Here is a 20838-nt window from a genome sequence, read left to right as displayed (position 1 = left end):
AACAATATAGGCGAGGCCCAGCAGTCGTAGGGAACAGTGAGTGCATAGGCAGCATAGGCAGGAGGGCGACGGACAGCAGGGAGGAGGGGGGCTATAATTAGCTTGATGGGCAAAAACAGGGCTAAGTAGGGAGGAATGACTGGGAAAGGGCACAAAAGAGACTCTTGTGGATGTTGGTAACATTCTGTTCCTTAATCTGAATGCTGATTACTCATCGTTTTGTGAAAATTCAGGGAACTGTACACTAGCAATCTGTGTACTTTCTGTATATATCTTATATACACTTCAAATGAAAAGCTGTAATCTACGATGTCTTAGCATGCAGGCAGGTAGGGGTCAGGTGGGAGATTGCACAATTATCCCAAAGCATTGACTCACAGGGCCTAGAATGACGGGTCAAATAATGCCTAAAACTGCAGCCTCATCTCGACCAGAGCTAGGGGAATCCCACTCATCTAACCGGGAGGAGCTACGCCAAGAGGACAGTGAGTTTTACCAAAACAAGATAACCTACTATTTATCTGCTAGAATGACCCAAATACTTGGATACTAGGTTTTCTGGCCAAGCCCTAGTCTTCGGCCTTATGATGGGACTATTAAAGGAAATCAGTCACTCATGTATGTGCCCTGGCTATATACTAGGAATTTCATTATCTACTCATCTAGCTTTGAGTATGTTTTCCAACCCTCTGCTTGTATCAGGGTGGGGGCCAAAACAAGCCATGGCAAGACCTGGAGTAACAATGCCTCCAGGGACTCCACCTTGAAGCCATATGGGCTCAGGGAGGTGGTGGAGCTACAGGACAGAGGAGGAATGCAGCCCAGGTGGGGTTCTGGAGGCTCGTTCAAGATCAGGTCTACAAGTGGAATAAGCAGAGAGGGGTCACAGATAGTGACCTGTACTAGGAACGTGATGGGAAGGGCTGAGATCCCACAGGATACTCAGAAGAGGAAGTCGCACTAGAACCTGAGCAACAAGCAAGATCCCTGGGAAAGAGGAACTGATGCTGGGGGCGGGCCCATGGACTACGTTCCGGGCCAAGTGCTCTGTTAACAGGTCAGGGGCTCTGGGAGTAAGTCCTTCCCTATCAGTGATGATGATCATTTATTGAGCACATACTCTGCTCTGACATAGCTGTAAGCACTTTACATGTATTAAGTCCTTCCAATTACTCCACGAAGTGGGTACTATTACTACTCCCATTTTACAGAAAAGAAAACTGAAGGACAGAAAGGTTGGTTTGCCCAGGGTCACAAAACTCATGAATCCTAATAATAGGATTTGAATCCAGACAGTCTCGTTCTAAACCCCACACTCTTTAACTACATCACTATGCTACCTTCTTGATCTCTATCCATAAAAATGACAATATGCAGAGCAACTGTTTCTTGAATGGATTCTGCTAAGGAAGCATGCTAAGCAGTTTATATCTCTTGTTTATTCTTCCACTAAATCTATGAGGCAGACATTATCTCATACGGAAGCTCCAGAGGCTTTGTGATTTGCCCAGGGCCACAGAGCTGATAACTAGCAACTAGCAGGTTTTGAAGCTGGGGTAATCTAACCAAACCTCAGGCTGCTTTGTCATAGGGTCCTCTGTGACTTTCCTCATGGGTGGGGCTTTCCCGAGAAGAGTCCTATATGGAAGTGGTGGGCTCAGGCCAAAGGATGGTTGTTCTGCCATTGCTCTGCCAGGGCTGAGCTCCAGAAAGAGACCCTCTCATTTTGACCTCCAAGTCTTCCCCAAAAGGCTCAGGGAGCCCCTATCAATCCTAGGGGATCTTTTAAAAAAGAGCACATTATTAATGATTATTAATTTATTAATAATAAATTATTATTAAGAGTAATAACCATCATCACTATTCACTGAGCTCTTAGTACCACCCCCACACTATGCTGTGTTTTACACGCACCATCTCATTTGTTCTTCATCTTTGCTCTGCACAATAGGGACCTTTCAATCCCCATGCTATACCTAAGGAAACTGAGGACCAGAACAGTTAAGTGACTTGGTCAAGCGGATATAAGCCCGGAAACGGAGGAGCTGGGATTAGCTACCAGATCTGTGCCACATCAGAATAGCCTGAGCTCTTACTCTTTGAAAAGCAAGTCCTGTCTCACACACACACAAACACACACACACACACACACACACACACACACACACACCCTCTTGGTGGAACAAGGAGAGCTGGAAGGGTCCTTAGGTGGCAAACCTCAAGAATTCCTAGTTTGGGACATCTCGTTATTGACAAACACCAACAGTGAACAAGCAAGACTACCCATTAACATCTGTTTGTTTTCTTTTTTAAAGCCTAATGAAGATTATTTCACAGGGATGGAATATTTTAATTAGCCAATGAAAGGCAGACTACCCCTTGACCGAAAGCCCCAACCTTTGAAGTGAAACCCAAACTGCTCCACTAAAATAACATCAACCCTGACCTTAGACCTGTTTGCTGGCCAACTCCACAAAAAGGACATCACGATACAATGGCCTTGGCCTTGTCCTGGCCTGTAGCTCTTGATGTGTCCCAGGCAACCCTGGACTGCCACAAAGGAGGCCATGGGAGAGCAAGTAGGAGGGGACAGAGCCAATGAGGACACTCTGTTCTGTCGGATACTAACTCCATGGAAATCTGGGGAGAGAGTTGCCAAGTTTACTTCCACTATCCCTAACTTCTTATCAATCAAGTAAATTTGTTTTTAATTATGTACTCATTGAACAAATTTTGGGCAAAAAGATATGAAAAGGAAACAGAAACATGAGCTTACTCTACAGAAACAAGTATTATGCTTTAAGAATCTATTTTCTATCTATTTTTGTTGTTTTAACATAGTTGAGATTATATTTTATTTAAATATACAATCTTATATTCCGCCTTAAAAAAATAAGTATCCTGGGGCGCCTGGGTGGCTCAGTGGGTTAAGTCACTGCCTTCGGCTCAGGTCATGATCTCAGAGTCCTGGGATCGAGCCCCGCATGGGGCTCCCTGCTCAGCAGGGAGCCTGCTTCCTCCTCTCTCTCTGCCTGCCTCTCTGCCTGCTTGTGATCTCCATCTGTCAAATAAATAAATAAAATCTTTAAAAAAAAAAAAAAAGTATCCTCACATAGTTTGCAATTAGTTTTTTTTAAGATTTATTTATTTGAGAGAGAGTATGAGCAGGGGAGGGGCAGAGGGAAAAGGAGAGAGAGAATTCTCAAGCAGATTCCCTGCTGAGGGCGGAGCCTGACCCAGGGCTCAATCCCAGGACCCTGAGATTATGACCTGAGTCCAAATCAAGAGCCAGTTGCTTAACCAACTGAGCCACGCGGGCACCCCTACAATTATTTTTAATCATACAGGCAAACCGTGCTTTATGTAGCCATTCCTCTATTTTGAGATTTGTTTTTTCAGGGAGAGAGAGAGAAAGAGTAAGAGAGAGAGTACTCTCACTCACATGCAGGCCTATGCAAGTGGGGGGAGGGGCAGAGGCGCCTCTCTCTGTTTTGAAGTATTTTCCATTTTTTTCTAGTCATAAATAATCCTGCAGTTAATGGCTTTGTATCATAAAGCTTTGTCTATATTTCTGCATTGCTTTTGGATAAGTTCTCAAAAGTAGAATCAATAAATCAAAAGTACAAACATCTTAAGACTACTGCCAAACTGTTTCCCAAGAGGCCTGTACTAATTTCTAAGTCAGCTCCCCATGTAGGAGAATGCCTATTTGACAGCACCTTTGTCAGCACTGAGAATTATCTTCTAAAATCTTTGCCAAATTGAAGGGGAAAAAAAACAAGATAAGCCACTCCTGTGTTATTCCAATTTGCTTTTATTGATTATCGATGGAGATGAATATGTTCCCATATTTTTTAGTCATTTATATCCCTTCTGTGGGAATTCTCCCAATTGCTTCTTTTTAAAAAATGTTTTAAAGGGGCGCCTGGGTGGCTCAGTGGGTTAAAGCCTCTACCTTCAGCTCAGGTCATGATCCCAGGGTCCTGGGATTGAGCCCTGCATCAAGCCCTGCATGTGGGGGGGGGGGTAAGGAGATGGGAGGGTGTCTCTGCTCAGCAGGGAGCCTGCTTCCTCCACTCTCTCTGCCCGCTTCTCTGCCTACTTTTGATCTCTGTCAAACAAATAAATAAAATCTTTAAAAAAAAATTTTTTTTTAAAGATTTTATTTAAGGGGCGCCTGGGTGGCTCAGTGGGTTAAGCCGCTGCCTTCGGCTCAGGTCATGATCTCAGGGTCCTGGGATCGAGTCCCGCATCGGGCTCTCTGCTCAGCAGGGAGCCTGCTTCCTCCTCTCTCTCTGCCTGCCTCTCCATCTACTTGTGATTTCTCTGTCAAATAAATAAATAAAATCTTTAAAAAAAAAAAGATTTTATTTAAAAAAAATTTTTTTAAGATTTTATTTATTTGAGAAAGAGAGAGAACAGAGTAGGGTGGGGGTGGTGGGGAGAGAGAGAAGCAGATTCCCACTGAGCAGGGAGCCTGATGCAGGGCTGGATCCCAGAACCCTGAGATCATGACCTGAGCTGAAGACAGATGCTTAACTGACTGAGCCACCCAGGGGTCCCCCAACTGTTTGGGTTTTTTTTTTAAAGATTTTATTTATTTATTTATTTGAAAGACAGAGATCACAAGTAGGCAGAGAGGCAGGTTCCCTGCTGAGCAGAGAGCCTGATGCGGGGCTCGATCCCAGGACCCTGGGATCATGACATGTGCCCGAAGGCAGAGGTTTTAACCCATTGAACCACCCAAGCACACCCCAACTGTTTTTATTCCTTAAATAAAGAGTGAATTATTCCTTTATAAATATTAAAATTTAATTATGTGGTACAAGTATTAGATGTAGAAAAATGACTCGCAGATTTAAGTGAACCAACTTTATTATATATTCTGTTGGTAGAGATTATTAATACACTCAAAGAGAGTGGTTCAGAGACCCAACTAAAATAGAATTCTTCAAATATTTTGACATATTTTAACAGATTATTACTTGTGATGGTTTCTGTTTATAGCTGCCAACAATGGAAAATAACTTAAATGTCCAAAAAAAGGAAAAGTCTGGGACCCCACAACAAATATACCAAGGAATGGAAGTGGAGTTGGGGCTGGGTGATAAAAGACTTTTACTTCTCATTTTACACGTTTGAATTTCTTTTATTCTATCAAGTACTTCAACTACTTATATGAACTGCTCCTAAAAGTTTAAAAAAAAAAACACCAAAAAACCTAAATTTAGATTTAAAGAAACTGACATGTGACTGATGTCACACAATTCACATGAAGTAAGTGATAAAAGTAAAACAGAATGGGAGTGCCTGGGTGGCTCAGTTGGTTAAGCTCTGCCTTCAGATTGGGTTATGATCCTAGCTAGGGTCTTGGGATCGAGCCCCACATTGGGCTCCCTGCTCAGGGCTCAATCCCAGGGCCCTGAGATCATGACCTGAGCCAAAGGCAGATGTTTAACCGACTAAGCCACCCAAGCGCCCTTAAATATTCTTGTAGAAAAGTAAAATAAAATTGTGTGTATAACATTACAAAAATGTCTATGCATTCATCTAACAGAGATCTGGATCAATGTAATAAAAAGGTTTTGTTCTGTGGAACCAAAAACAATGTGGCCACAAAAGGGATACACAGTTTTTTATTTCATGTTTCCCCCCAAAACAAAACCTTTCCATTGACCTAAAGAACCATAAAAAAGACATTTTTGTAAATGGAATATTTCACATTCTTGTGTGAGACTCTTATTGCATGCACCTTCAGAGCCCATGTCTTCTGTCTCTTTGCAATTGGCTTATTTATTTATAAAGTTTATTTATTTAAAACATTTATTTATTTATTTATTTAAGAAATCTCTACACCCGACATGGGGCTCAAACATGACCCAGAGATTAAGAATTGCATGTTCCAGGCTTCCTTGCACTTGGCCTTTTTTTTTTTTTCTTTTTGAAGATTTATTTATTTGAGAGCGTGTGTGCATACCTATGCACGCGTGTGTGCATGTGGGGGGACGGACAGAGGGAAAGAATCTTCAAGCTCACTCCCTGCTGAGCATGGAGCCCAACATGGGGCTCGACCCCAGGACCTAGATACCAGGACCTGAGCCAAAGTCAAATATTGGACTCTTGACCGACTGAGACACCCACATGACCCTGCCCTTGGCTATTTTCAAAGTGGCATTTCCAAAGGCTGGTGCTCAATCCCTTCTGCCAGGCTGCAGCATAGAGTCCTTATTTTGATGACGGCCAGGCACCTTGATGAATGGGTCTACCAGAGCCTGGCACTCTGGAAACATGGACCGAGAGAGGGAGTATTCACAGACAGCAAAGAGTCCTCATTATCTCGAAGTTGTTTCTAACAAAATGACCACAATTTCCAGAACAAAAAAATTCAGGTTATGCAGTATCTAGTCACGGGTAATAAGTTAAATTAAACAGCCTACAGAAAGACCACCCATGACCACCGCAAGAGAAACAATGTGTTAGGAAGACCTTGTTGGGAATGAAGTCATTCCCATGCCACCTTAGAAAGGAAAATGTAAAATGTAAAAAATGTAAACTCTAAGTAAAAGGTTCTATGTATAACTTTTGATTTTCTATTTCCTGAGTGTGCAAACTATTCAGCAACAAGGTAGCAAAATAAAGACTCTCATATACTTGTTACGGGAGCATAAATTCGTAAAAGTCTTAAGCCAATTTAGCAACAAATTTCAGAAATCCTGAAGAAGGTACATACCCAGTGATACAATAATTCTATTGCCAGGACTTCACTGTAAGAAAATAACTGTTGGGGCGCCTGGGTGGCTCAGTGGGTTAAGCCGCTGCCTTCGGCTCAGGTCATGATCTCAGGGTCCTAAGATCGAGGCCCGCATCTGGCTCTCTGCTCAGCAGGGAGCCTGCTTCCTCCCCTCTCTCTGCCTGCCTCTCTGCCTGCTTGTGATCTCTGTCAAATAAATAAATAAAATCTTAAAAAAAAAAAAAAGAAAATAACTGTATTTCTGTAAGAAATAATCTGTATTTCTGTAAGAAAATAATTTCCACATGGGTGTGGAAATTACTATACATCAGAAAATTGTTGTATTATTTAAATAGCTGAAAACTGAAAAACTAGCTAAGTATTTAACAGTAGAATTTGGTTAAAGAATTTCTAAACATTTCATCCATTTAATGGAATAGTATGCAGCCATTAAACATGGCTGATCTGTGTGTAGATTATATTATTGACCCCAATTCTCCACCCTCCCGGCTCTTTGTCACATAACTTTGCATTTCCTATTGTGGACAGGATGGAAGTCTCCACCACAAGCTCTGCCATGTGTTGTTTTTATCCATGGGATGTTAGCATGTGTGATGCAACCAGAAACTTAAAAAGTGCATGCCTGGTAAGGCTTGTTCATCGTTGTGCCTCAGTTATCACTATGAGAAGATCATGCCTAGTTTAGTCCCCTGGTCCAGGAGGATGACAGACATGTGGAGAAGAGCCCAGCCTAGATGAGCCAACTATAGCCAGCCACTGATGGATGAATGAGCTCCAGTGAAACCAACAAACTGCCTAGACGAGTCTAACCTAGATCAGCTGATGCCTAGCGGACTTACAGATATATGAATCAAGTAAAGACTTATTATTGTTTTAAGCCACTGCGTCTTGGAGTAATTTGTTAAATAACATTCTTGTGGCAACAGCTGATTGATAACAGTATTTAAAAGTCTGAAAGAGGGGCACCTGGGTGGCTCAGTGAGTTAAGCCACTGCCTTCGGCTCAGGTCATGATCTCAGAGTCCTGGGCTCTCTGCTCAGCAGGAAGCCTGCTTCCTCCTCTCTCTCTGCCTGCCTCTCTGCCTACTTGTGATCTCTCTCTGTCAAATAAATAAAATCTTTAAAAGAAAAAAAAAGTCTGAAAGAAAAATGAGGGAAAAAAATCTGGAAATACATACCCCAAATGCCAACAGATTTCCTGTTAAAGCCAGTAGATTGATCACATGCATATCCTCTCTCCCTCCCAAAACCTCACTAACATGACAATAAAGGAATAAAACTTGTCTTAAACAACAAAACAGAGGACATTATAGCAAAATAAGGTTTAATGCAATAGTAGAAACATAAAGCAATGAAAAGCAATCTGAGGGGCGCCTGGGTGGCTCAGTGGGTTAAGCCGCTGCCTTCGGCTCAGGTCATGATCTCAGGGTCCTGGGATCGAGTCCCGCATCGGGCTCTCTGCTCAGCAGGGAGCCTGCTTCTCTCTCTCTCTCTGCCTGCCTCTCCATCTACTTGTGATTTCTCTCTGTCAAATAAATAAATAAAATCTTTAAAAAAAAAAAAAAAGAAAATCAATCTGAAAGTTTGTATACAGACCAATCAGAACTCCAGGTCATATCTCATCTATGTGCAGCCAGTGGACAATCCCTACATACCTCATCTTTCCATCTACTACTTCACCCCCCCGACACTACAGTTCTGGAGAACACCCACTAAAGAGGCACAGATCTAGAAGATACTATGCACAGTAATGGGCTATGGTGAAGTGTAATGAGATTACATAAACTCTACTGTAATCAGCCACATCCCCCATTCCTGCTCTCTCAACTCTAGCAATTGGTCACATGAGCCCCCTACCCCGTCAAAACTCCATCTTGGTTATCCTTAGGCAAGACGCTGGAGGAGTTCTCTTTGGAAAAACTAAATCATTTCAGAGAAAAAGAAAACCTATAAATGATGACATTTAAGGTTACCTCCAAGAAAAAAGGCCAGCCCACTGCCTGATCTCCTTATAGTGAGACTGATTCCGCTCATTCACAGCGTCTCAAATCAACACGTTAGTGCCAGTTTTAAATAAAAGACAGACAGCCAAGGATCATTATAAATAAGAGAAAACCGGGGCACCTGGGTGGCTCAGTGGGTTAAGCCTCTGTCTTTGGCTCAGGTCATGATCTCAGGGTCCTGGGATCGAGCCCCACATCGGGCTCTCTGCTCAGCAGGGAGCTTGCTTCCCCCCTCTCTCTCTGCCTGCTTCTCTGCCTATTTGTGATCTCTCTCTGTCAAATAAATAAAATCTTAAAAAAAAAAAAAGAGAGAGAGAGAAAGAGAGAGAAAACCCTCCCATGTGAAAGACCCCAAATCAAATAGGACAAAAAAGGTGGTGGTGGTGGGGGGACAAGGAAGACAAACGGACTATTTGTAGATTTGTAGAAATGATGGAAACTAAAAACAGCAACAACAAAAACTCAGATAAAAGAGGATATTGTGGGGGCGCCTGGGTGGCTCAGTGGGTTAAAACCTCTGCCTTCAGCTCAGGTCATGATCCCAGGGTCCTGGGATCGAGCCCCACATCGGGCTCTCTGCTCAGCGGGAAGCCTGCTTCCCCCTCTCTCTCTGCCTGCCTCTCTGCCTACGTGTGATCTCTGTCTGTCAAATAGATAAATAAAATATTTTTTTTAAAAAAAGGAGGATATTGTGGTGATAAGACAATAATAGGATGCTTCAAAGAAACAACTGGAGATGAAGAAAGAACTTCAAAATATAATTAAAAAATCAAGGGTGCGGGGCTGGCTCAGTCCATAGTGCATGCGACTCTTGATTGTGGGGTCATGAATTCGAGCTCCACATTGGATGTAGAATTTACTTAAAAAATAAACGTAAAAATATAAAAACAGATTAAAATATATATACATATAAAATTTTATAACTTTTAAAATTCAGTAGAAGAGTTGGAAGATGAAAACATAGTAGTGTCCCACTAAAAGGAAGAGGAAGTCATGAAAAGATAAAGTCCACTGAAAATAAAATATGCAAATTAGATCAGTCAAGAAAGGCCAATATCCAACAGAGGTCCCAAACAAGAGGACAGAGAAAACAGAGAGGACAGAATTAAAAAATAGTAAACAATACCTTCTAGAACTAAAGGACACTGGTGTCTAAACTGAAAGGGCCTATCAGGGGCCCAGCATAATAAATGGAAATAGACCCATGTGAAGACATGGCATCATAAAATTTCAAAACACTGAGGATAAAAAGAAGATTCTAAATCTTTCAGAAAACATTAGATTACACATAATGGCATCAAACTGCTTAAATAGCAACCAGGATACTAGAAGACAGTGAAATGAAGCCTTCAAAATTCTGAAGGAAAAGTTTTCCAGTCTAGAATTCTATCCCTTGCCCCAACTATTAATTTGGTGCTAAACTAGAATAAAGACATTTTTCAGACAGAGAATAACTGAAAATAGGACCATCTGGCTCCCCGTGCTAGCCACCGATATTTGAAGTTCTTAACAACATGGCAGACATTGACAACAAAGAACAGTCTGAACTTGATCAATATTTGGATGATATTGAAGAAGTAGAAGAAACTGGTGAAGAAACAAAAATCAAAGCGTGTCACCTGACTGTTTAGATGATGCAAAATCCTCAGATTCTTGCAGCCCTTCAAGAAAGACTTGATGGGGGGGGGTGCCTGGGTGGCTCAGTGGGTTAAAGTCCCTGCCTTCGGCTCAGGTCATGATCCCACGGTCCTGGGATCAAACCCTGCATGGGACTCTCTGCTAAGCAGGGAGCCTGCTTCCCTTCTCTCTCTGCCTGCCTGTCTGCCTACTTGTGATCTCTGTCTGTCAAATAGATAAATAAAATCTTAAAAAAAAAAAGAAAGAAAGAAAGAAAGACTTGATGGTCTGGTAGAAACACCAACAGGAGGGGCGCCTGGGTGGCTCAGTGGTTTAAGCCACTGCCTTCGGCTCAGGTCATGATCTCAGGTCTTGGGATCGAGTCCCACATCGGGTTCTCTGCTCAGCAGGGGCCTGCTTCCCTTCCTCTCTCTCTGCCTGCCTCTCTGCCTACTTGTGATCTCTCTTTGTCAAATAAATAAATAAAATTCTAAAAGAAAAAAAAGAAAAAAAAAGAAACACCAACAGGATACATTGAAAGTTTGCCTCGGGTATCTAAAAGACGAGTGAAAGCTCTCAAAAATCTTCAAGTTAAATGTGCACAGGTAGAAGCCAAATTCTAAGAGGAAGTTCATGATCTTGAAAGAAAGTATGCTGTTCTCTCTAGCCTCTATTTGATAAGTGATCTGAGATCATTAATGCAATTTTGGAACCTACAGAAGAAGAACGTGAATGGAAATCAGATGAGGAGGATGAAATTTCGGAGATGCTGAAAGAAAAAGCCAAGATTGAAGATGAGAAAAAGGATGAAGAAAAAGAAGACCCCAAGGGAATTTCTGGATTCTGGTTAACTGTGTTTAAGAACATTGACTTGCTCAGTGATATGGTTCAGGAACACGATGGACCTATTCTGAAGCAGTTGAAAGATATTAAAGTGAAGTTCTCAGATGCTGGCCAGCCCATGAGTTTTGTTTTAGAATTTCACTTTGAACCTAGTGAATATTTCACAAATGAAGTGCTGACAAAGACATATAGGATGGGGTCAGAACCAGATGATTCTGATCCCTTTTCTTTTTGGTGGACCAGAAATTAAGGGTTGTACAGGGTGTCAGATAGATCGGAAAAAAGGAACGAATGTCACTGTGAAAACCATGAAGGAGAAGCAGAAACACGAGGGATTAGGGACAGTTCGTAGTGTATCCAAAACAGTTTCCAATGACTTTTTCTTTAATTTTCTTGCCCCTCTTGAAGTTCCTGAGAGCGGAGATCTGGATGATAATGCTGAAGCTATCTTTGCTGCAGACTTTGAAATTGGCCACTTTTTACGTGAGTGTATAATCCCAAGATCAGGGTTTTACTTTACTGGAGAAGCTACTGAAGATGATGATTATGATGAAGAAGGTAAAGAAGCAGATGAGGAAGGGGAAGAAGATAAGGAAAACAATCCAGACTATGACTCAAAGAAGGATCAAAACCCAGCCGAGTGCAAGCCGCAGTGAAGCAGGATGTATGTGGCCTTGAGGATAACCTGCACTGTAATAGCCTAAACACAACTATGATTTGCTTACAGCCTTATGTTTTTGTATTTTCTTGGTAGACTCAGTAATTTTTTTTAAAGGAGAGGAACTGATAATTTTTTTTTTTAAAGATTTTATTTATTTATTAGAGGGGGAGAGAGAGCAAGCACAGGCAGACAGAATCTGGCAGGCAAAGGGAGAGGGAGAAGCAGGCTCCCCGCCAAGCAAGGAGCCCGATGTGGGACTCGATCCCAGGAGGCTGGGATCATGACCTGAGCCGAAGGCAGCTGCTTAACCAACTGAGCCACCCAGGTGTCCCGAGGAACTGATAATTTTAAAGACCAATTTGTTCTACTTAGCATTTTAACTCTAGTTTTTCTTCCAGATCTGTTGATTTCACAAACTATTTCATGCATGTTCATTTATTACTAGGTGGTTTGGTTCTTCTGGAGTAATTTTTATCATGTAATGAATAGTTTAGATTACAGCTATGAAAGTGAACAGAACTTTTAAAAGAAACTTTTTTTTTTTTTTTTTGGCTTTTTTTCCTGAAGAACCAAAGTTCTTCAATTTTTTTCCTGAAGAACCAAAGTATTTTTTTTTCAACTGGGTTTACACTTGCTTGCACTAGCCGTGCTTTTCATTACTTTGTTTTAGAAATGCAGTGACCAAGACAATTCCTCATTTAAAAAACAGAAGCAAAACTTGTTGAGACAAATATATGGTTAAGAATTTCCAGTAAGGGCGCCTGGGTGGCTCAGTGGGTTAAAGCCTCTGCCTTCAGCTCAGGTCATGATCCCAGGATCCTGGGATTGAGCCCCGGATCGGGCTCTCTGCTTGGCAGGGAGCCTGCTTCTTCCTCTCTCTCTCTCTGCCTGCCTCTCTGCCTACTTGTGATCTCTGTCTGTCAAATAAATAAATAAATCTTTAAAAAAAAAAAAAAAAAGAATTTCCAGTAAGACCCCAACTGATAACTGGGATCACTAATGGTTTTTTATTTTAGGTGACATAAAAAAAGAATAACTCAAAATATGTGTCTCATACACCAACGTCCCTTTTTTTAAAAGATTTTTATTTTTAAGTCATCTCTACACCCAACATGGGGGTCAAACTTACAACCCCAGGATCAAGAGTTGCAAGCTCTGCTGAGGGAACCAGCCAGGCACCCCCATACACCGTTTTATTGGAAACTACTAGAGGAAATACCTTAGCAAAACAGAAAAAAATCAAAGGAGAGAAGGAATCCAGGAAAGAAAGAAAATGACACAAAAGAATTATAAAGGGAAGTCCCAGTATGACAGCTTTGCACCAGGCCCAGAAAACACCCAGGGTAGACTGGGGCATGATGGTGGATGTGTGAGAGAGGTTTTCAGAAAAATAATGGAACTGAAAGACTCTTTGATGTATTTAAACTTTTTTTTTTTTTAAACTGTTTGGCACCAGGGGCGACTGGGTGGCTCAGTGGGTTGGGCCTCTGCCTTCAGCTCAGGTCATCATCCCAGGGTCCTGGGATCGAGCTCCAAGTTGGGCTCTCTGCTCAGCAGGGAGCCTGCTTCTCCCTCTCTCTCTGCCTGCCTCTCTGCCTGCTTGTGATCTCTCTCTCTCTCTGCCAAATAAATAAATTTTAAAAATATATTAAAAAAAAACAAAAAAAAACCTGTTCGGCACTTGATAGTCTACCAGAACAACTGGGGGGGAGGGAAGGGATTGTTACAAAAAGACTAAGAAAAAACAAAAGCAAAAAAAAAAAAAAAAAAAAAAGATTAATTATTAACCCCAGGAAAAAGAAAAGGTTATACAAGAAAGAGAAAGTAATCATAGTTATTACTCTAGTTATTACTTTGCCCAACAATGAACAATACATACAGTATCATGAACTATAGGTACTGACTACTGATTAATCAAAGCTGTGATATAACTACTCTAAGAAAATTAGGCAAAGGGGAAGTGATAATAAAAAAGAGCTGAATCTTTATCTCCCATTAGAGGAGTGCAATAAATAATGTCTAATATTTATAATTCAGGAAATAGCAATATGAGCTCTTACTTAGAAATATCAAAGTACCTGTACCCCTGGGGCTAATAATACATTATATGTTAATAAAAAATTCAAAAATTATTAAAAAAAAATATCAAAGTAGGAGAGACTGGGTGGCTCAATTGGTTAAGTGTCTGCCTTTGGCGCAGGTCATGATCCCAGGGTCCTGGGATCAAGCCCCACATCAGACTCCCTGCTCAGTGGGAAGCCTGCTTCTCCCTCTCCTTCTTCCCCCTCCCCTATGCTTGTGCTTTCTCTCACTATCTCCCTCTCTCAAATAAATAAATAAAATCTTAAAAAAATATATACAGAAGTAGGATGCTTGGGAGGCTCAGTGGGTTAAAGCCTCTGCCTTCGGCTCAGGTCATGATCCCACGGTCCTGGGATTGAATCCTGCATTGGGCTCTCTGCTCAGCAGGGAGCCTGCTTCCTCTTCTCTCTCTGCATGCCTCTCTGCCTACTTGTGATCTCTGTCTGTCAAATAAATAAATAAAATCTTTTTTAAAAATGTGTATATATATATATATATATATATATATATATATACACATATATATAGAAGTAAATACCAGCAAACACCAGAAAGTAGTTCTTTCGAAGTTGAACTAGGCATGGGAAGAGAGTCAGAGGGCTACTATTCTCATAACCCTTTTCCCAGATTTTCTGTTTGTTTTTTTAACTTTTATTTATTTATTTATTTTTTAAAAAATAATCTCTATACCAACTCGGGGCTTGAACTCCCAATCCCAAGATCAAGTGTCTCATGCTCTTCTGACTGCCAAGCAGGCATCCCATTGTTTATTTTTTCCATCTGTATTAACAATAACTCTCTGAGTAGTAGAATTTCAGCATATTTTAATTAAGTTTTTTCTCTGAGCTTATCTAAATTTCCTGTAACAATCTTGTATTACTTGTATAATTAAAAAAATATATTCTTAAACATTTGGATTGTTTAAAAAAAAAAAAATCCACAGCAGTAGTATTACAGAACCCTACACACACCAGGGACTGAGATTTGTGCTTTCCTTTGAAGCCTTACCTTTTATCGTGGTCAAAATGAAGAAAGCAATGAGGGTGTTGTTGATGGCACAGGTAGACTTGGCAACACAAGACAAGACCGTGTAGGGATTTAAGAGGTAGCTGTGGAAAAACATACAATGTTGGCATTAGTAATCTCAGTCAGAGCACCAGGGAGTCCTGGCCACCACAGGCCACGATTCAAGAGATTTACTAAAACTGAACTCAAGGGAAGGCAACTTCTTAGAAATGAGTTAAGTAAAAGAGAACAAAATGGGCTTGGGACCAATGAGTATAAGATGTTGAACATCCACTGCCTATCCTGTGCTACATGGAAGATCATCATAGAGATCCAGTAAGCTAGCAACACCATTATTCCTCCAATGGAGAAACTAAGACTCAGTGGTTAAGAAACTTGCTCAAGGTTTTATAAGTTAATCAATACATTCAAAATCAGGACTTTCTGGCTCGAAAACTTGTGTTCTTTTTATTACTTCAGATCTCATAAATGATAAAATTTTAGCAATTCCCAGAGTCATATATTTTTAGGAATAGCTACAGTTGTCTTTGAAAACCAGGAAAGTAACTTTTCCTCAATCAGGCTCCTAAGCTCTGATGCAGGCTACCCCTCCCTCTTTCCTCCAAGAGGTCAAAGCAGCTTGGGGTTATCCCTCTTGATGGTCAAGCTGTATCCACCAGTCAGACTCCAAGGACGGGGTATGTATCTGCTGAATTCAATAAGCTGGTTGCCACAAAACTTCAAGACAGGACACCTTGAACTTCCCCTGGGAAGGAATTAAGCTAGGAAAAACCTAGTCTCTGCTTGAGATGGAAAGGAATGGACTGAGAAATGAATTTAAAATGCTGATTAGGGAAATTTTATATCATCATAACGGATGATTATTTTACTTATTTCCATCCTGCTTCCACAAAAGATTTGAGGAAGCTCAAATGAGAACAGATAACAAAAACTAATAGCAAAATAAAAATAGAAATAAAAAAGCAAGACCAGGAAAAATGTAGACAGAAAAAAAATAAGGGCCAAGGGGAAAAAAGACTAAATGGGTCTTCTACAGCACTGTGATAATCAGCTTCAAATCTGGCTCTGAGTTTCCTGGCAGACAGAGTGAAAAGGGAGACCAGTTACATAATTCTGATTGTTAGATAGTAAGAAACATACCAGCGTCTCAGGGACAGATTATAATTATTATTCACCAATAAAGACCTTAAATTCAATACCTCCCAGGGCTGTAAGATTAGCAGCTTTAAAGCCAAAGTCCCAAAATTGTTGGTATTTTTTTCCAACAACCACAGATAGGCCTGTTACACAACCTTTAAAGAAATGGCTGCTGCTATTAAAAAAGAACCCCCAGGAGATATATGAGTCCATAAGGGATTCATAATGTTGCTACACCTCTGGTTCTATTAGGCAGTTCCTGCTATTATTTCTGAAATACATAGCTTCGAAAGTTGGTGGGAGAGGGGGAAAAAAGCCATTTCTAAATAGCAGGTGGATGTTCGAGAAGCAGCTGTTTGGCCACCTATATGGAATACTGAACAGGAGATTCAATACAAAGCAGAGGGTTGAATAAAATGTCCTCACAAGGCCCCTTCTAATTCTGAAGTGCCAAGGTCAGGTTTTCCCATGCAGAAACCTGTCCGTCTTGTTTATGGTGTATCCCTCAAAGCTAGTATATTATTAATATTCAGTGACTATTAGTTTGACTGAATAATTATTCAGATTTGCCTATCTCCAGAATATAAACGGGAATAACCTGACAGAATTAAATTTACTGTCAGCCCAAAGCAAGTTCAGAGAAATCTCTTACAGAGCTGTGGTAAGTTCCACTCTCCCACACTGGTCTCCCAGCTGGGATGGGTCTATTTGGCTCTAGTTTTCTAAACTACAAATGCAAGACTTAGAGGGTACATGAACTACTCGAGCTGCTCAAAATAATGGCCACGTAAAGCTCAGAATTTTATTCAATCCAAATATACAATTAAAGAACTTTTTTTTTTTTTTTTTGAAACACTGGTTACCAGTAGGCTGGAGCCCAGATCAGCATAGAGTGAAAAAGCGTTTGTGAAGGGTTGATTGTGCATGTCCCTGTGTGAGGCTTTGTCCCAACAGAAACAGAATGCCTCTGTCTCCTTTGCTGGCCAGGACCCCAGTTGTGCAACAGAACCACAGCAAGTACTTGATGACTAAGACTGCAAATCTCCAAAAATACAACAAACAACATGAGAAAGTCTCATCAGATTTTCCTTGCGTCCATTGGCACTGAGCCCTGTTTTGTCAAAGAATACTTACAACAGGGCCACTTTCAGAGGGATGTAACGCATTTCCATCGGGGTTCGGATGAGTTCGGCCACATCTGGGGCATACTGGTCCAGTTCAAGGAGGAGTTTCTGCTTTTTAAACTGGCAAAAAGAAATGACAAAACGTATTACTTCCCCTTGCTTTTAGAATGAAGACAGCAGTCCTTCTGTGGGCCACATGGCCCTACCTGTCCAGGCTTACCTCACACCCACCTGTCCCCTCAGCTCTCACTCCCTGGGTTCCAGCACCATGAACATGCCGTAACTGGTGTGCTCCCAGGCCTTTGATTTGACCTGGAACAACCTCTTCTCTTTCCCTACTTAGCTCCCACATTGCCTTTAAATCTCTGTTAAATCATTTCTTCCTCAGGAAGGCACACTCACCGCCCCCTCCAGTGAAATCTCCCTGTAACACCTTCTTTCACAGCACTGCTCATGGTTACAACTTTCTTATCTATGTGACTAATATCTGTCTCCCTCACTAGACTATGAGTTCCATGAGGGCAGGGACAATGTTTATTTGCCAGGACCTGTACAAGTGAGCAAACAGTAAACATCTATTGAATGGCTGAATGAATAGTGGCAAAGCAATGTTCTCGGCCATTCTGAATGGTTATCACTGGGGAGCCTGGGTGTGTGAAGCATCTGCCTTCAGCTCAAGTCACTGGGATCAAGGCCTCCTGCTCAGCAGGGAGTCTCTTTTCCCTCTCCTTCTGCCCCTCCCCCTGCTTGTGTTCTCTCTGCCTCTCTCTCTCTAATAAAATCTTAAAAAAAAAAAAAAAAAAAGAGTTATCACAAGTGGCCTAAGGACTCCAAAATTCCATCAGCAAAGTGAAATACTTTCATACAAAATGAAATGATCCCCTGAATGTCACAGTATCCCGGGTTTTCTTCCAAGCTCTCCTGTTTCAAGTTTTTGCCTTCCACAGAGGAAGTGGGGAATGGCCAGGATGAAGAGAAGTAGGAGGGCTGGGTGTGGCTGGGCAGCTAGAGAGTCTAGAGCGAGTGAGAAGGGGGTGGAAAGCTCTTGTCTTCTCCTGTTGTGTCCCAACAAATTCATGGGTGTGCTCCAGAATGAAAAAAAGTTAGGTTAACCCTATAAGCAAACACGGGTCAGACTATAGGCGGAAAAAGCCTCTGAACCCAAAATGGGTAGCTTTGCTGATTTAATGGTCAGAGAATCTTATTTCAAGAGTATAAAACCAATGCTGCAACCAATTATAAAACAGTGTATTGCTGAGGAGCTAAATGAGCAAGGGCTTCACTCTCTGTGCATGACAGAAGATTTAATAATGAAAAAGGCACGTACAGAATACATATGGCATTGTGCCATTCATACAAAGTTCAAAGCATGCAAAATAATACTACATGTTATTTAGGATCCATACAAACAGCAAAAGTTAAGGTCACCTGAGGTAACAATAAACACTAAATCCACAACAGTGGTAACTGGTGAGAGGGAGAATAAAGAGATGAAAATTGCAGAGGTGAGTACAAGTGTAATATTTTATTTATTTATTCGCGACAGCGTGCAAGCATGAGTGGGGGAGGGGCAGAGGGAGAGGGAGAGAATCTCAAGCAGATTCCCCACTGAGCGCAGAGCCCTACACAGGGCCCCATCCCACAACCCCAAGATCATGACCTGAGCTGAAACCAAGAGTTGGACACTCAACCATATGAGCCATCCACATGTTCCATGTAATGTTTTATTTTTGAACCTCAAATAAGTTCAGAGTAGATATTATTCTTTACATATTTCTGCATGTCTTAGGTATCTCAGAATTTTTTTTAATGGAAAAGTTTTTTAGAAATGTTAAAGATCGATCTTTCAGTTCAAAAGAAAATTGAGGAGTTATCACAGGAATACAGGTAAGTCCAGACTTCTTGCACAGATTTAAATAGAGGCTTAATCAGAAAACATGAACCAACTTCAAAAACCTCCTTTGATCATCTCTGAGAGTTCAGGTTAGACAGCAGGGAATTATCATCTGTAAGAGTTAGGCTACCATTCACAGGTGGGGTTGTGTAATTAAAAAGACAATATATAAAGTAGGTGCTTTTCTCAGAGGGGCTGGCTCCGCAGATAAAGCACTTACTGAGGTCAGCGGCAGCAGTGGTTGAAAAAGGGGTCCAGGCCCCGCTACGTAAGGGTCCTGGAGTTCCTGCAAAAAGGCGGCCACCTGTATGGGCCGAGACCCACAAAGAAGGCTACTGAGAGGAAACAGGGGTTGACCCAGGAGGAGCCAGAGGACAGGTGGAAAGACGGACCTATTCCGCAAGCTGGAAGCCAGTCAGCAAGACTACAGAAGGAGAGGGGGGCAGCTCAACAGGCACCTACGCAGAGGTGACACTGTGCCAACGACCAAAGTACTTCCTTGTCACCCCACTCTTCCAAAATAGTTTGAAACAGGGAGATTTTATAAAAGGAGAGTCTGCAGGTGAGGGCAGTCAGGTCAGCATTCCCCAGATTCTCTGCTACATCTCTTTTTGTCTCCCCCCAGTCTCTCCAGCAAAGCCCCCATTATGCCTGGCCTCATGGGCCCAATATTGACTCAGCTCCTTGAAGAATAATAAAAATTCCTTTAAAACCCTCCACTGGATCCAGTCAGAGACAAGCAAATGGCTAAAAGTCTAAGGAAAAGTGAACACACACACACACACACACACCCCAAGAAAATATTAAAAGTATAACAATAAATGAGGTTAAGGAGTATAATTTAAAATGCAAAGATAAATATTTCTAGGTATATTCAGCAGCCTTGACAATGATGAGATTTAAAGCTAAAGGAGAGGTTAAAAGTGGCCTAAAACAAAAGGTAATTACCTGGGGGCGCCTGGGTGGCTCAGTGGGTTAAGCCTCTGCCTTCAGCTCAGGTCATGATCTCAGGGTGCTGGTATAGAGCCCCGCATCAGGCTCCCTGCAGGGAGCCTGCTTCCCTTCCTCTCTCTCTCTGTCTGCCTCTCTGCCTACTTGTGATCTCTGTCTGTCAAATAAATAAATAAAATCTTTTAAAAAAAGGTAATTACCTGGCTGCACTGTCTCCATGATCATTAATCACCTTATACACAGGTGCTTGTTATATTTCAATATGCATATGTATGTTATATTTAAATAGAAATTTTTGAATTAAAAAAAATTGGGGTGCCTGGGGGGCTCAGTGGGTTAAGCTTCTGCCTTTGGCTCAGGTCATGATCTCAGGGTCCCAGGATGGAGCCCCACATCAGGCTCTCTGCTCAGCAGGGAGCCTGCTTCCCACGCCCACCACCGCCTGCCTCTCTGCCTACTTGTCTCTCTGTCAAATAAATAAATAAAATCTTTAAAAAAAAAAAAAAATCTTGGGGCACCTGGGTGGCTCAGTCGTTAAGTGTCTGCCTTGGGCTCAGGTCATGATCCCAGGGTCCTGGGATCGAGCCCTGAATCTGGCTCCCTGCTCAGTGGGAAGCCTGCTTCTCCCTCTCCCACCCCCCACCCCCCGCTTGTGTTCCCTCTCTTGCTGTCTCTCTCTCTCTCTCTGTCAAATAAATAAAATCCAAAAAAAAAAAAAATCTTCAGGGTGGAGATAATTTATCTCTGCAT

At 41.7% G+C, this 20838-nt stretch overlaps 1 protein-coding gene and 1 pseudogene across 1 annotated transcript in view; one reads left to right on the top strand and one right to left on the bottom strand.

The window, feature by feature from the left end:
* The window catches only part of PIGU (phosphatidylinositol glycan anchor biosynthesis class U), a 93242-nt gene that overhangs the window by 42980 nt on the left and 29424 nt on the right, over positions 1–20838 (bottom strand). Inside the window, exons 5-6 of the mRNA XM_044263197.1 lie at positions 17254–17363; positions 14965–15065 (exon numbers count right to left, since the gene is read on the bottom strand). Of these exons, the coding sequence (XP_044119132.1) occupies positions 14965–15065; positions 17254–17363 (211 nt within the window). The remainder of the gene's footprint in view (positions 1–14964; positions 15066–17253; positions 17364–20838) is intronic.
* LOC122916143 lies at positions 10237–11983 on the top strand (annotated as a pseudogene).

This window comes from Neovison vison, chromosome 8, assembly GCF_020171115.1.
Source record: "Neovison vison isolate M4711 chromosome 8, ASM_NN_V1, whole genome shotgun sequence".
NCBI classification, from domain to species: Eukaryota; Metazoa; Chordata; class Mammalia; order Carnivora; family Mustelidae; genus Neogale; species Neogale vison.
This window is presented reverse-complemented; position numbering and strand designations above follow the sequence as displayed.